This window comes from Eptatretus burgeri, chromosome 1 (genome assembly GCF_056783735.1).
Source record: "Eptatretus burgeri isolate ZD-2024b chromosome 1, Ebu_testis_v1, whole genome shotgun sequence".
NCBI lineage: Eukaryota > Metazoa > Chordata > Myxini > Myxiniformes > Myxinidae > Eptatretus > Eptatretus burgeri.
The window spans coordinates 89,474,841-89,490,864 of record NC_140961.1 but is presented as its reverse complement, the minus strand read 5'-3'; the positions used below and the strand labels follow the sequence as shown (position 1 = coordinate 89,490,864).

At 41.8% G+C, this 16,024-nt stretch overlaps 1 protein-coding gene across 11 annotated transcripts in view; it reads right to left on the bottom strand.

The window, feature by feature from the left end:
• Positions 1 to 16,024, bottom strand: part of LOC147034931 (DNA (cytosine-5)-methyltransferase 3A-like) — a 516,888-nt gene that overhangs the window by 417,982 nt on the left and 82,882 nt on the right. For all 11 annotated transcript variants that reach the window (XM_085891359.1, XM_085891342.1, XM_085891335.1 and 8 more), the window contains one exon: positions 754 to 1,078. In XM_085891359.1, the coding sequence (XP_085747485.1) occupies positions 754 to 1,078 (325 nt within the window). The remainder of the gene's footprint in view (positions 1 to 753; positions 1,079 to 16,024) is intronic.

Sequence of the window (16,024 nt, the reverse complement as noted above, 5' to 3'; positions counted from 1 at the left end):
CTGGATGACAGCTTATAGCTGTGTCGGGATTCAAATCCAGGCTAGAAAGCTTCGAGGTGAGTGCGTGTACCTCTCGAAACTACTGTATCTTTTATACTGCAACATTTGTTACATGACCAATTTATTTTTCAGTAAATAAATTAGTTTTATGTTTACATTTGTGCCCTGTAACAGTTTAATCAAATCGACACTGATGAACTCAATTTTTTATTATTGAAGACCTCACCTTGGGAACTTTCTGAAATTAACCTCAGTCTGGCAAAGCTCTTATTGCATGTGATGATAATTGTCATTTTTATTCTCTTCATTGGCAAACGTCTGTCATGTTTGTATAATCAGCAACTCCTTGTGTTTGCTCATTTTATTTCATGTCATCTTAACGGTGGTTTTTCATGGTGTTTTCTCTCACCTAACTCATGTTTGACTGCCTTTCATCTCAAACGAATGTCTTTCCCTTTAAAATACTAGACAAAAGCTATTAGATGTCAAATTGAAAACAAACAACCCAAGGTGGTTTTGCCAAGTTTCCTATGTCAATATTGTGTGACTCTCAAGTCAAAAGGTACACCCTTGAGCAAGTAGCGTCATGAAATGATGTAGTGGTAAGCCATCACAACCTAAAGCGTGACTATTGTTTTGTTTTTGTCAACATCTGAATACATTAAAAACAGACTTTATGGGGCACAGTGCATCAGCAACATAAATACATAACTGTATCCTCAGAAAAGTTGATATTATATTTGCAATCCTTACCTGATTCGTCCATGGTCAGACACCGCTTACGCCCCTTTCTTTTGGGCACAAGTGATGTTCCGGGCCCCATGCGCATGTCATCGTCTTCCTCCTCTTCCTCTTCTTCCTCATCTTCAGTCTCAAAATCACTCTCCCCAGGTAGTGAGGACCGAAACAGATCAGCTCGGCTCATGGCCGCTGTGCGGCCTCCCACACGGCGCTGCCTCCTCTGTGGCCCATTTCTCCACACCCAGCCTTGTCGTTCCTCTCCAATGATGTCATCATCTTCATCGTCATCGTCATCCTCTGCTTCTTCTTCGTCCTCTTCTTCCTCATCTTCCTGTGCCTACAAAACACAGTTGTGTTTCAAAAAAACAGGACACAAAAAAGTCGTCGCCGACTCACACCTCAATTTATGGTTACACGTTTTTTTGAGGAGAAATTAGAGAAATAAAATAAAATAAAAGTTATGATCAAGGGTACATTTTGTTCTGGAGATATTACTGAAACTATCTATGGAAAGACAACTTTGGAGAAATGGTAAAGCAGCAACTACTTGAAAAGTAATGTTCTTTCTGAAGTCAACATCTGAATATTAATCAACATCAATTGTTGCTCAAAACGTTTCATTTTTCTTAATTTTGAATCTTTTTTTTTTCAACATCTGGGATAGAAAAATGAAGGCACCACCGACTGGTAAATCCAGGTGAGGTTCAAGTCGAACGTTTTGACGACCCAGTGGTCTTTATGTGGAGATGACCAGGCATCATGCGTCCATGTTAAGCATCCTCAGAATGGGGACAGGCTTCACGTGACTTCACTTCAACATCTGGGACACTACTTAGAATGTATTCTTGTGAAAGCCGAAGAACACAGATAGAATGTTCAACATAATCAACAAAATGCAACTAACATGGACAAAACACATGATGTTGAGATGTTACAGAAACACGCTCTTGTGCAAGGAGTGAGGAGCAATTGTTTAATATTTTTTCCTTTTATTATTCGAAACACTTTAAAAACAAAGGACTACTACTTAGTTTAAACTTTTTTTTTAATGAAAAACACAAATCGTTCGGTTCCCATCATGGAAAGGGCTCTGGGCGACATAATTGCTGATACATACACCCTCAGAAAACTAATGCTCTCCACTCAACATTTCAATACAGCCATTATAAATTCCAGTCTAACTGTAACTCTAAGGAGACATAAAAATACATTATTAAACTTCCAAGATTACAAAAAAAAGACAATCATTTCAAAGCAGCAGCTTACAAACAAGATAAAATGGGGGAAAATACCTTGAAAATAAAAAATAAATGGTTTCAAACACATGTTAAGTGATCAGTCCCACTTCCACCCCCACATCCTCCTATTCACCTCCACTTTGTGCATATGTATACAATGTTCGAAACATTTTATGCCCTCCATCACTCCTCCCTCACCCTCCAGCTACTTGGATGTAAAAACAAAATAGCTGATGGCTCCCTCGACCTGGAGAAAAATGTACGCTCCTGAAGAAAGCAAATACTTTCTTCAACAAATTTCATTTTTCTATACGCTGTCTACTCGTAGAACATTTTTACAACACTTCAGGCTTCAATGAGATCTCTCGTAAAATTTATTACTATTACAAACAAAATATTTTATTTCATCAAAATGTCAGGTATGATCAACAGTTTGGATTCTGCCCTGGTCATTCAACTCTGGACATGTTGCTGTTTCTATCTCAAAAAAAGGATGGAGGACATGAACCTTAAACATGGGGTCAGGATTGTCTCTTTGGATATATGTAGGGTATTTGACACAGTCTGGCACCCTGCTCTGTTTGCCAACCTTTTTGCCTGTCGTATCCAAAGGTGCCTCGTTCAAAGCAAAGGAAAGAATTGGAGAGCTCACGTCTGAAATATCGATCCACCTTCTTTTCCATAGTGGTAAGCATACCTGTCAACATTTGATTGTCCTAATTTCTCCAACGATGCAGATGGTCTCCAGTCTTTATCGAGATTATTTTTTCCATTGAGTTTCCAGAGAGACCTCTCCTGTTACAAGCACACATTTACTGGACATGCCATATGTTCTTTAAAGAACGGGCATGCATTTGATTGCTAAATTACCTCTGCAATGTATTGTTTAATTATCTCCACCCACCAAAGGTGGATGGAAGTGATGTTTTCACCACTGTCTGCCTGTTTGTGTGCAGGATGTATCAAAACGTTGTGGACGGATTCAGATGAAATTTGGTGGGCAGGTTGGGTGTGCTACATGGAATAATAAGAAAGTGATTCTTCACCATTGAGAGATGGTGCCAAAAACGATATATAGCATGATATTTCAAAAAGTTGTGGATGGATGACAAAATTTGGTGGATGAGTTGGGTAGGTCACAAGAACAAGCCCGTTTGATTTCGGTTCAGGTCCGGATCCATATGCAGCCTATCAATAGGATACATAACATAAACTGTTCAGCCAGGCAGATGTATGTGCTCTGAGTGCCCCTCTAGTTTATGTTGGCTCAATTCTTTAAAATGTTCAAGCAATAATTGTAATTATATGATGAGCCATAGGAAAGGCAAAACTGAGACTCAGTATGGAAGAATGGTGCTGTAATTATTTGTGAGAGATGCAGAACGATGTAATGGCAGTACATTGAAAGCAAATTAACGCAAGAACAGAAAAGAAACACCGCATTGAAGTTGTGCTGTGATGGAAAGTGTACAAGTTCATGATCCTTATCGTGGTTGTCGCAGAGATTTCCCTCTCCCACATTCACTCCCTTCCCCTCCTCTCTCCACCTCCTTTCCAAATTTTCTCCCCACTAAATCTCACACTCTCCAATCTTTCAGATTATTTTTACCTTCACCATTGAAGGTGAAGGAGGTTATGTTTTCACTCCTTTCTGTCTGTTTGTCGGTCTGTTTGTCTGTGTGCAGGATATCTCAAAAAGTTGTCGACGGACCCGGATGAAATTTTTTTGGACATGTTCTGTGTGTGACAATCACGAAATGTTTCGATTTTTTTGAAGATCTGGATCCAGATACGACTACTATAACTTTTGAAGTGATTCTTCACCATTGAGAGTCTCGAGCCAAAAACGAGAAATAGCACGATATTTCAAAAATGTATTTAGCCTGATATGTTCGCGTGGATCAGGCATTACAAGGGGATGAGGTACGCGCCTCGACCGAGTGCCCTTCTCGTTTGTTGTGGTTTTACACAAATCTTTCACTTTATGAATAAAAAATAACGATGGCAATAAATGACATACAATGGTAAAAACTGAGATGCCATTGTTGTATTGGTTCACGAGTCAGTAAGTGACCACTATATTCGTTATGGGTGTGTGTCTGTCTGTCTGTCTGTCTGTCCCGAGCATAGCTCCGTGGGTTTTGATCTGATCTTGATAAAATTTGGGTGGGAGGTTTATATCATGATCTAGTTGTGTTTTCCTGAGAATGGGTGTGCTGCGCCAATTATGGTTGGAGTCACGCCCAAAAAACATGTTTTTAGGGGGTATCCGATTTCAAGTTACATCTTCTCCGAGGGGGTTTGTCGAATCTGGCAGCGGTTTCGGTATTTGGTTAGCCGAATGGCACCTGCATAGCCCCACGGAGCTCGATTTTTCATTTTCGTCCCAAGGTCAAGGTCACAAGGTCACGAACTTAGAAAATGTCAAAAAAATCAATAAATTGGGCATCGAGCTCCTTGGGTTTTCAAATGTTTCGAATGAAAGTTGGTATGCAAGTAGTGCTCTTCGAGTACTACAACTTTCATCATTTACGTTTTTCCCGATTCCCGCCAGTGTGTCCGTGGCATCCCCTCGAAGGTCAAAAAATAAAAAAGGCGAACCGTGTACATTGCTCGTGAACCATCGCCGTCTCCAGAATTGTATTAACTAAATGTTAAAACTGTGACAACAAATTGAATCTGAATGTATTTTGGAGCATGGTTATCTTCCTGCAGCCCAAATACCATTGCCGGAGACAACTCGTAAATAGGTCCTCCATAATAAAGTCCATGGAAGATGGACATTGAGATCACTGCCGGCATCATTGGAACTCAAGAGATCCTGGTTATGACCGCACAGCCTGTCAGGCATTATAATTATAATGCACAGTGCTTCCTTGCTTGAAGCAGGCTGAATGGGCTATTATGTGTAATTAAATCCAAGTACAAAACAGCGAGCACAATACCGCTTTGCATATAAATATATTCGGCTGACTGATACTTTTGCACGCCAGAAATAAACCAAAGCTGGAATCAGAAGCATTTGAAGAATAATAACACTGAACGTTTTTATCAAGTAAATATATTAATGAGAAATGAGCAAAAAGTCTGCACAAGGGTAAATAAAAATTCCCTGTTTTCGACACTTTCTCGAGAAATGCACTGCTTAGAAGGCTTTATAGCAATGGTTGTAATACAATATGTAATAGCATCAATTATGTGCTCTGTTTATGCATATAATAGTGAATGCATTTGATTACTCATTAATAACATGATGTACATGTGCTTCAACCTTTGAGACGAGAATGAGGTAGCGGCATGATGGAACTCAACCAAGTGTACAGTGACAACAGTAGGATTGGCTGAGTACATGAAAAGTGAAAAAAAGACAACTGAATCTAATTTGTAAGAAAACACGAAGACAAAAAAAACCAGAGAAGGTATCCCTAATCCACCGAGAAAGATATTTCAAAAGGCAGGTGCGAATGGAAGATGTCACACATGAAACCGAAACAGCAACAAATACAGCCCCAAATAGAAGGGCACTCGATAGAGCTTGCACGTCCAGCACGCAATGCCTAATCCCCAAGAACATACCTGGCCCAATACATTTTTGAAATATCATGCTATATATCGTTTTTGGCCCTATCTCAAAATGGTGAAGAATCACTTTGAAAATTTAGTCTGAATCCGTCCACAACTTTTTCAGATATCGTGCAATATCTCAGAATCCAGTTTTCATAACATAACAGGATTTCATTCATTCACTCAGAATATCAGAAGGCACAACAAGGCTTGAGGAGTGATCCACTGGCACATCTGCAAAAGCCTCAATATCCCAGTTCCAGAAAACTCACGGAAACATGAACCAAAAGCAATCATTGAAAACAAGGAAGTAATGCTCAAGTATGACCTGACGATCCCATCGAGCACAGAGCACAGAAAATGAAGCATTGCAATCAGATATTATACAAAAAATAAAACAAGGGAAAGTTGCTCATTGGGGTGTCAGTACTCAGGGATTTTTGCCTAAACAATGCAAAAATCAAGAAAATGACCAAATACTAAGATCTCAAAAATGAAGTGAAAAGATCCTGGAAGCTGAAGAGTGACAAAATTGTTCCAGTGATTATGGAGCAACTAGATTCAAGAATGATAAAAAAAAGAACCTTGCAGAGATCTTGAAAACCATCCCTGGAAATATCACTACGAACTAACTGCAGTTGGAAGCTGTCTGTGGCTCGGTGACAATCCTCAAAAGAGCCCTCGGAGGAAAACTTTGACAACAAGAAAACTTCATGATCTGGTCCATGAATCATGATCCCTTACTGAAACGTCGGTGGATACTTCAAGAAGTGGGAGGACTCTGTTCCACCTTCTGAAACCTGCATATGGAGATATCAATGACACACACACACACACACACACACACACACACACACACACACACACACACACACACACACACACACACACACACACACACACACTTTCCTCACATAAAGTGAAGTATTCTTTTTTTTTTTAATCTCACTAAGGCTCAATTTTCATTTCCTCAAATTACACCACCTCCCCCTCTTCCCTTCCTCCAATTGCACATGGAGGATTAAGATACTGCATACCGAAAAGAGCAACATGCTGGACACCTGACGGGAAGAGAAAGGTTGAACTACCCAGGGAGAACTGGTGACAGATTGTTGAGAAGGAAATGAAAGGAATGAAGGTCACCTGGAATAAAATTGGAACATGGACCCCAAGATCGATTGAAGTGGTGATAGCTCATAAGAAGCGACATGTGCCATGCAAGATGATGGGATAATAAGCAATGTGGAATGTTCTTAATTTTGATAAATTGACATCATTGACATTTTATGATGTTTTGAATATTTTGAATAATTTAACTTGAATACTGTTGTCAACATTTAGATATTTTGACAGCATGGCTTTCGAAGACAATAATGTATTTCTATAAAATTACAAGCCGAGAGGAACATCCCTGAAGGTACACTGAAATTAAATGTATACATACAAAGGTTGTTTAACCATCTAATGATTTCATAAGAACGACACATTTAAATGTTTACTCCTCGAAGCCTGCACTGTATTTTTCAAAAAGACTGCGTTATCCAATTTTCATAACATAACAGGATTTCATTCATTCACTCAGTAAAAATGGTTTATTCAATTCCATGCATTGTGAGAGCATTCAATTCCAATTACACGTGAAAAACAAAATTAACAGTAAGGGCACTCGGTAGAGCGCATACCTCCCGCCACGTAATGCCTGATCCACAAGAACATAACTGGCCCAATACATTTTTGAGAAATCGTGCTATGTATCGTTTTTGGCCCTATCTCACAATGGTGAAGAATCACTTTACGATTAAATAATTCTCGTATCCAGATCGGGATTCGGATCTTCACCAAACTCGAATCAATTCGTCCTTGTCACACACCTAACCTGATCACCAAGTTTCATCCTAATCCATAAACAACTTTTTTGAGATATCGTGCGATATATCCTTTTTGGCCCGATCTCTCAATGATGAAGAATCAATTAAAAAAGTTATAGTAGTCGTATCCAGATCTTCAAAAAAATCTAAACATTTCGTGATTGTCACACACAGAACATGTCCAAAAAAAATTCATCCGGATCCGTCGACAACTTTTTGAGATATCCTGCACACAGACAAACAGACAGACAGACAGAAAGTGGTGAAAACATAACCACCTTCACCTTCGATGGCAGAAGTAATAAATAGAATGCTCATCGCCCGTGGAAAGTGTCGCCGCCGTGAGCTCGAGGTCATGTGACTTGGCGCCATCTTCATTAGCATCACTTGGTTGACTCGCGTGGAGGATCAAGGTGGTTTTGAACGCGTCCCAGATTGAAAAAGCCAAATAAATGTTAAAATGACATTTTGTGTGTCATAAATTGCTCCAATCCGTTTCGGAAGGGTTGTGGAGAGACGTTTCACAGGTTCATAACAGTAGTTGAATCTCCATTGGGGACACGTGGAAAATAGGTCAAGCGCTGAGCAGGTTTATGCTCAAATGAGCTTCACAACAGCTGGAGGGAGGGTAAAGACAATGTTCTGTGACAGAAGGTTGCACGTCATGAAGGGAAGGTGGTGCTTTGTGAGAGAAGGTTGTGCTTCCACTTCATGAATGTCGAGTTGTTTCACTTCCCTCTTTGTCCAAGGAACACTTGCCCTGTCGTGGTGTGAACTGCCGACTGGCTGAGTCACGCCATGCAGACAGTTGTGTTTCTATCTTTCCTCTTTGTTCCCAGAACAACTGCTCTGTCAGGGAGTTGAAATGTTATGACTCCATCAAGTCTCTACCTCCAGTTTGCCCAACTATCGTAAAATTCCCTCTGTGTATCTCTTGTCGTGTGATTGATGGGGTCCTATGATTAGCATAATTAGGAATCTACCGATCGCTTGGTGTGTTCGAGAGCATGCATCGAGTCGAGGATAAGGGGTGTTTATAAATTTCATACGCATTTATAACTGTTTTGCTTCTTGTGCATTCCCATTGATTTTCTGGTTACACAAATACATTTCACAAACCTGACTTGGTCTCGGGGTGGATTCCGATTGTTCTGGGCACTTTGCTTGGTGGTTTAGGTGGTATCAGTGTCGTGGGAGTGTGGTTTAAAAAGCACAAGACTGTTCTCATGACCAACGGTTTGCTCGGCCAAATTAAATCTGTCACGGCGTCTATTGGTGCTTCACCCGACTAATTCCAGTGTCCCGTGAACATTGTAATGTGGCAAACAGGCCCAGGAGCTTACTCAGGACCGTGGACATAGTTGGCAGTTGCGGTCATTTTGAGCTGACCTGCGGGACTCGGACCAGACAACCGGAACAGACCCACGGCTGTACCACGATATTTAAAAACATTTTCAGTGGTTGCTAGAAGACATAGTGCAGCATCTAGACTTACATTTTAAATATCCATTTTAATATTTGAATACTTTGATTCAGTGGTTTCAGTGCTACTTTGATTCAGTGGTAAGTGGGTTGAACGTGCTGGGTGGTGGACATGTGATATTTAAGGTAAGATGTGCATGATTTAATGTATTGTCATATCATGTCAAGTGTGATGAGAGTTATGAATATGTGATAATTAAAGACATTATATCCTCTCGCAAGAAAAGTTTGAATGGTGATGTTCTAATGATGGGTCGACTGCCTGCCTGAATGCAACTGAGCATGTGGATCTATTGATGTCAGTAATCTACTGATATGGGTCCATGACCAAGGTTGAGGATCCGCCGATTGGAGAGGTTGTGGGCTGAAAGTGTTGAAACCTCGAGGAAGAACGGTGCTCAGCTGATGAACCGTACGGTCTGGAAACCAGTCAATTGCTTCCAGGTTAAGCTTCTTCGTTCATGGAAAGGAACTATATATTGAGGTTTACAATTTAAATAACGTTGAATGCAGGATGTTGTGAAATTAACACAATTTACAGTAATCCTTTAAATTATATTATATTTTAAAAATAGCAGATCGTGTGTAATCAAAAAATTAGAATTGAAGAATTGTCAGACATATGTGTGTGTAGTTCGTTGTTATCTCCATATGCGAGTTTCAGAAGGTGGAACGGAACCCTCCCAGGTCTCAAAGTGTGTGTGTGTGTGTGTGTGTGTGTGTGTGTGTGTGTGTGTGTGTGTGTGTGTGTGTGTGTGTGTGTGTGTGTGTGTGTGTGTGTGTGTGTGTGTGTGTGTGTGTGTGTGTGTGCGTGTAAGCTGCTGCTGTTGGCTGCTATCTCCACACGTGGGTGGGTTTCTAGAAGTGAAATGGAGACCTAGTGGGTCACAAAGCATCCACCTGCGTGTTTGTCTGTTTGTGTGGCCTTGGGTGGAAGATGCTGGAGTGGTGCACTTGAAGAAATCCAGCTGAAGGCAGCAGTATTAAGGATTTACATTCCAAAACAAAATGTAGTTTCAGTAGAAAAGGATAATTTGGTCTGCTTAATTGAAAGAATCCTCATGGCTGATGAATGAGAGAGATGATATGCTACACTGCAGATAATATTCTTGTTGTACAGTAATACTGAGGTATTGAGAGAATGATATCGCGAGAGAAAAAGGTTTTACCATGACGAAACTGTGATGCTCCAGAAACACAAAACAAAAGGTAACTAGGAACAGCTGCATTTAAATATATTTTTTTTGTTTTTGTGAAGACGACTGTCAATTTTTTGGGTGAAATACCAGGAATCAGCCCAGCTGGAGGCTTCTCTCCACCATAAAAAAACATGTATAACTGATGATATAAGTGATGAAGGACTGTTCCAGTGATCATTCCGAGTGCCTTTTTCGCACAAGGGATGTGCAGAACACATGATTGTAAGTCCAAACTTGGTAATACATTATGTTCAGTTATATTAGTCATTGTCAGTTTCTTATTTTTACATAGGAGTATCCCTGGTGTGTTTGCACATGAATGTAATGCATAAACGCACAAGGGATTTTGCAGAAAATGATCAATGTGAAACATTATATTCAGAATATAACTGAATATAATGTATTACCCAGTTTGTAACTTACACAATTACATAATACTCATCCCCACCTATATGTCCACGCAGATCCCCACCTCAATGTCCACTCAGATCCCCACCTCCACGTTCACTCAGATCCCCACCTCAATGTCCACTCAGATCCCCACTTCCACGTTCACTCAGATCCCCACCTCCACATTCACTCAGATCCCCACCTCAATGTCCACTCAGATCTCCACCTCAATGTCCACTCAGATCCCCACCTCTACGCTCACTCAGATCTCCACCTCAATGTCCACTCAGATCCCCACTTCCACATTCACTCAGATCCCCACCTCTATGTCCACTCAGATCCCCACTTCCATGTTCACTCAGATCCCCACCTCCACGTTCACTCAGATCTCCACCTCAATGTCCACTCAGATCCCCACTTCCGCATTCACTCAGATCCCCACCTCAATGTCCACTCAGATCCCCACTTCCATGTTCACTCAGATCCCCACCTCCACGTTCACTCAGATCTCCACCTCAATGTCCACTCAGATCCCCACTTCCACGTTCACTCAGATCCCCACCTCCACGTTCACTCAGATCCCCACCTCCACGTTCCCTCAGATCCCCACCTCCATGTTCACTCAGATCCGCACCTCCACGTTCACTCAGATCCCCACCTCCACGTTCACTCAGATCCCCACTCCCATGTTCACTCAGATCCCCACCTCCACGTTCACTCAGATCTCCCCCTCAATGTCCACTCAGATCCCCACTTCCATGTTCACTCAGATTCCCACCTCCACGTTCATTCAGATCTCCACCTCAATGTCCACTCAGATCCCCACTTCCACGTTCACTCAGATCCCCACTTCCACGTTCACTCAGATCCCCATCTCAATGTCCACTCAGATCCCCACTTCCACGTTCACTCAGATCCCCACCTCAATGTCCACTCAGATCCCCACTTCCACGTTCACTTAGATCCCCACTTCCACGTTCATTCAGATCCCCACCTCCACGTTCACTCAGATCCCCATCTCAATGTCCACTCAGATCCCCACTTCCACGTTCACTCAGATCCTCACCTCCACGTTCACTCAGATCCTTACCTCCACGTTCACTCAGATCCTCACCTCCACGTTCACTCAGATCCTTACCTCCACGTTCATTCAGATCCCCAGCTCCACGTTCACTCAGATCCCCATCACAATGTCCACTCAGATCCCCACTTCCAGGTTCACTCAGATCCTCACCTCCACGTTCACTCAGATCCTTACCTCCACGTTCACTCAGATCCTTACCTCCACGTTCATTCAGATCCCCACCTCCACGTTCACTCAGATCCCCATCTCAATGTCCACTCAGATCCCCACTTCCACGTTCACTCAGATCCTCACCTCCACGTTCACTCAGATCCTTACCTCCACGTTCACTCAGATCCTCACCATTTTTCCACATTTGTTCAGTTGGTTCAGGCTATTACAAATAATGTTTGTTTGTATTATATCAATTTAACTTGATTGGTTTACATTACAAAGGATTACCTTGAAGGACCACAGAATCAGAACTTTAAAAAAATATATATACATATATATATATATATATATATATATATATATACATATATATATATATATATATATATATATTTGATTTCATGATATTGATTTTTCAGTAATAACCAAAGTACTGAATGTGGTTTTTAACTGTAATAATTTTTTACGTGTTAACGTTAAGCCAACCCAACCTGGTGGGTACCCCCATCAAAAATTCCAGAAAACCGCCATGGTCATTGTGTCATCTGGGTGATGTCATCACCAGTACGATATTCTCAGCATGCAAAGGGTAATGGCCGTACAACTTACTTCAGATTCGTCAGAAAGTGAACTTGACGAATAATTTTCTGATCAGGAATCCTCAGAATATGACAATAGTTAAAAATCATGATATGGAAGGTGCTGTCACACTATACATGTATGAACCTGAGGACATTAAATATTTGGTGTCCACAAACAATCAGAACAACGTCAAAGAAAGACTCAACAATAACAACTGGTAAAGGAGTAGATCATCGAGCTAGAATTTTGTGAATGTATTGTTTAGTGGTATTTTGATGCAACACCTCTGTGTAATTCTAGTACTAACTGGAATGGCACTCGGTTGAGTTTGTAATCTCCATACTTCCAAGAACCTCCATGTTTTGTAATACTGTATTTCAAATTAAACAAGTAAAAAAGATATAAAATGTCATAACTCCCGTTTCAGCAATTTTGCTGGACAGAGTAAAAGGGCTCGCCCATATTTATGTCCAACTAAAATGGCCGCCAGTCCACCAGTCGGCCATCTTTGATCAGATTGCAAAATAAAGTGTGATGCACGTGTATGCCATAATGTACTCTGTTTGTGCCAAGTTTGAACAAAATCTGACCATGCTCATCGAGAAATGGTTGGGGACATAATATTTAAGTAACAAAATGGCCACCAGTTGGCCATCTTGGATCTGATCTCCAAAAACAAATGAAAGCAGATGTAAGCCATCATTCCTTATCTGTGTGCCAAGTTTGAAGAAGATAGTTAAATGCATGTCTCAGAAATGGTAGAGGACGAGGTCAACAACGTCGTTTGTACAACAAAAATGGCTGCCAGTCGGCCATCTTGGATCTGATGTTGAAAAATATAATGACGTGCATATGTAAGCCATCATTCAATATCTGTGTGTCAAGTTTGAACAAGATCAGTAAATGCCTGTCTGAGAGATGGTTGAGGATGTGTTCGATACTGGGTTTCATCATGGGTTGGAGACACATTTAAATAACAATGTGGCCGCCGGTTGGCTATCCTGGATCTGATCTCGAAAAATAATGACATTTATATGTAAGCCCTCATTCCTTATCTGTGTGCCCAGTTTGAACAAGATCGGTAAAAGCATGTCTGAGAAATGGTTGAGGACGTGTTCGACACAAGGGTTTTTTTTACAACCAAAATGGCCGCCACTCGGCCATCTTTGATCATATTGTGAAACAAAATAATGTGTATATGTCCACCATCATTTGTTGTATTTGTGATGAGTGCGAATAAAATCGGTCTATACATGACTGAGATATGGTTGCGGACGCCCGGAGATGAAAACGACACCAAATCCATAAGTCCCCGTTTTGGACTTCATTCCAACGGGGACTCATCAAGGTTCAAAAGGGTGGTGTATAAGGGTGGTATTCGGGACTGCTTTTGGACAACTTCAACAGCACTAAACTTCCTGATTTTAAAAAAAACTATCGTTAAAATCATCATCTATCTATAATTCCAGCAATCTCTGTGTATGTGTGTCTGTCTGTAACCGCTGTTTCTCGACAACCACCAGTCCGATCTGATTGAAACTTGCCAGGAATATTGCTGGGGACCCGCGGATGTGCCTTTTCAAGGTTTGATATTAATCGGATAAGCAGTTCCCAAGTTACGGCCATTTATCTGTCAACCAATGGCAAGACACGGTGCTATGACATCACGAATGACGGGGGCGGGAGAGGGGGTGAGAGTGGGGGCAAGAGAGAGGGGCGAGAGAGGAGGGGGAAGAGAGGAGGGGGAGAGAGGAGGGGCGAGACTAGGGGGAGAGAGGGGGGCAAGACAGGGGGGAGAGAGAGGGGGCGAGAGAGGGGCGAGAGAGATGGGCGGGAGAGGGGGTGAGAAAGAGGGGCAAGAGAGGAGGGGGAGAGAGGAGGGGGAGAGAGGAGAGGGAGAGAGGAGGGGCAAGACTAGGGGGAGAGAGGGGGGCAAGACAGGGGGGGAGAGAGAGGGGGGCGAGAGAGGGGCGAGAGAGAGGGGCGTCACAATTCTTCTTCTTCTTCGTTTGATATGACGTCACAATTGACGCTGGGGACCTGAGTATGTTTCCCAGGTGTTTCCCAAGTTATGGCCATTTATGATACGGGTGGTCCGATCTAATTGAAACAATGCCCCAATCCAGTCGTCGTTTACGAGAGCGAAGGAACGAAGTTGCACATACTGGCACGCACCTACGGGCCCACACTAGTTTTATTAAATTTAAGTAACTCAGTGGGGTATCGTGTTCTGTGAACTCTCCACTGTATTTCTCTCTTTGAACCATGTGAGGTCAGAATAAATTTTTGGATGCTTATATCCTGTGTGATATAAGCTGTGTGATATGTCAAGATCTCTGACCTTGATTTCATAGATGATGCAGTCATCTTTGTGGAGACTCTGGAGATTCTTTTGGGGGCCCTCGAGGTGCTGAAATCGAAGATTTTTCAAGACAATTGATCAGTCAATTCTGTTATTTTGTCTGTTTGTCTGTCTGTGTGAATTTCCTACAGACACAATTCTAAACCAATCATCACACAATTATAAACAGAGAAGCCTATTGATTTTGAGGTCAAAGGTCATCTTGAGTTCAAATTTCTAAAATCGTCATTTTTCATCTGATTGACTTGAAATTTGAAGAGCATTTCTATTTCAGGTCACTGAATTAAACCAGGCAATTATTTTTTAGGTCATCTTTGCTTAAAAGGTTAACATAGGCCCAATGATGATTGTTATTTCAATTGTCTGTCTATTTTGCTTTTCAATCCAATCCAATACCATCTGCTTTTCAATCCAAGCCCATCCAAAAAGGTGGAAGAGCAACAGCCATCCATTTCTAGTGCCCAACTGTGTCTGCAGAAGGCCTCCTGCCGTTTGATTAATTTTTTTAAGAGGTTGGTGGCAGGATTTGCACTACAACCACCGTAAGACACTTCATACACAAAACCCATAAATGCAAAGAAAACTGAAAACCCACTCAATTGGAGTACCTCCAGTGCTGCTGCCCGTTTCAGGGCAGATCATCGGATGACGGGATTGGGGCAAAGCCTTCGGGACCCCCATTCCTTAATGATAGGAGGAAAACCACAGGGTAAACTTCTTGTGTCAGATTGCGGTAATGTTTGGCGGAGTGGTGCTGAGGTGTCGTCCACCAGACGGCAGTTTCCTTAGGTTAACCTGAGGCGGTCCCTTTGGGTGGGTGCTTGGAACGTCCTATCACTAAGAGAGGATGATCACCTGTCTGTTATCATACGAGCTCAAGCATTTGAAAATCAGTATTGCAGCACTCTCTGAGGTTTAGAGACCAGACAATGGTGAGATTATTGCGGGAGGTTACACCTACTATTGATCTGGTCGCTCTGATGGTTACCATGCCCAAGGAGTTGCTGTTGCTGTGTCCAACAAGCTGACTCCAATGATAATTGAGGTAACACCGGTGAACAAGAGTATTATGAGACAAAGGATTCATCACTCCTTGGGTGTCATTTCTCTAGTTTCTGTTTATGCTCCGACTGAGGCGAGTGATCTCACCGTGAAGGATTCATTCTATGCCACGCTCAAGTCTGTGGTTGATCAGTGCCCTAGGAGAGATACTCTTCTCATCTTGATTGATTTCAATGCATCGACTGGAACTGATAGGAATGGTTATAAGACATGTGTTCGTCCCCATGGGTCAGGAACTGTGAACCTGAAGTGCACTAAGTTCCTTGACTTTGCAAGAAGTCATGGGCTTAGGGTGGCCG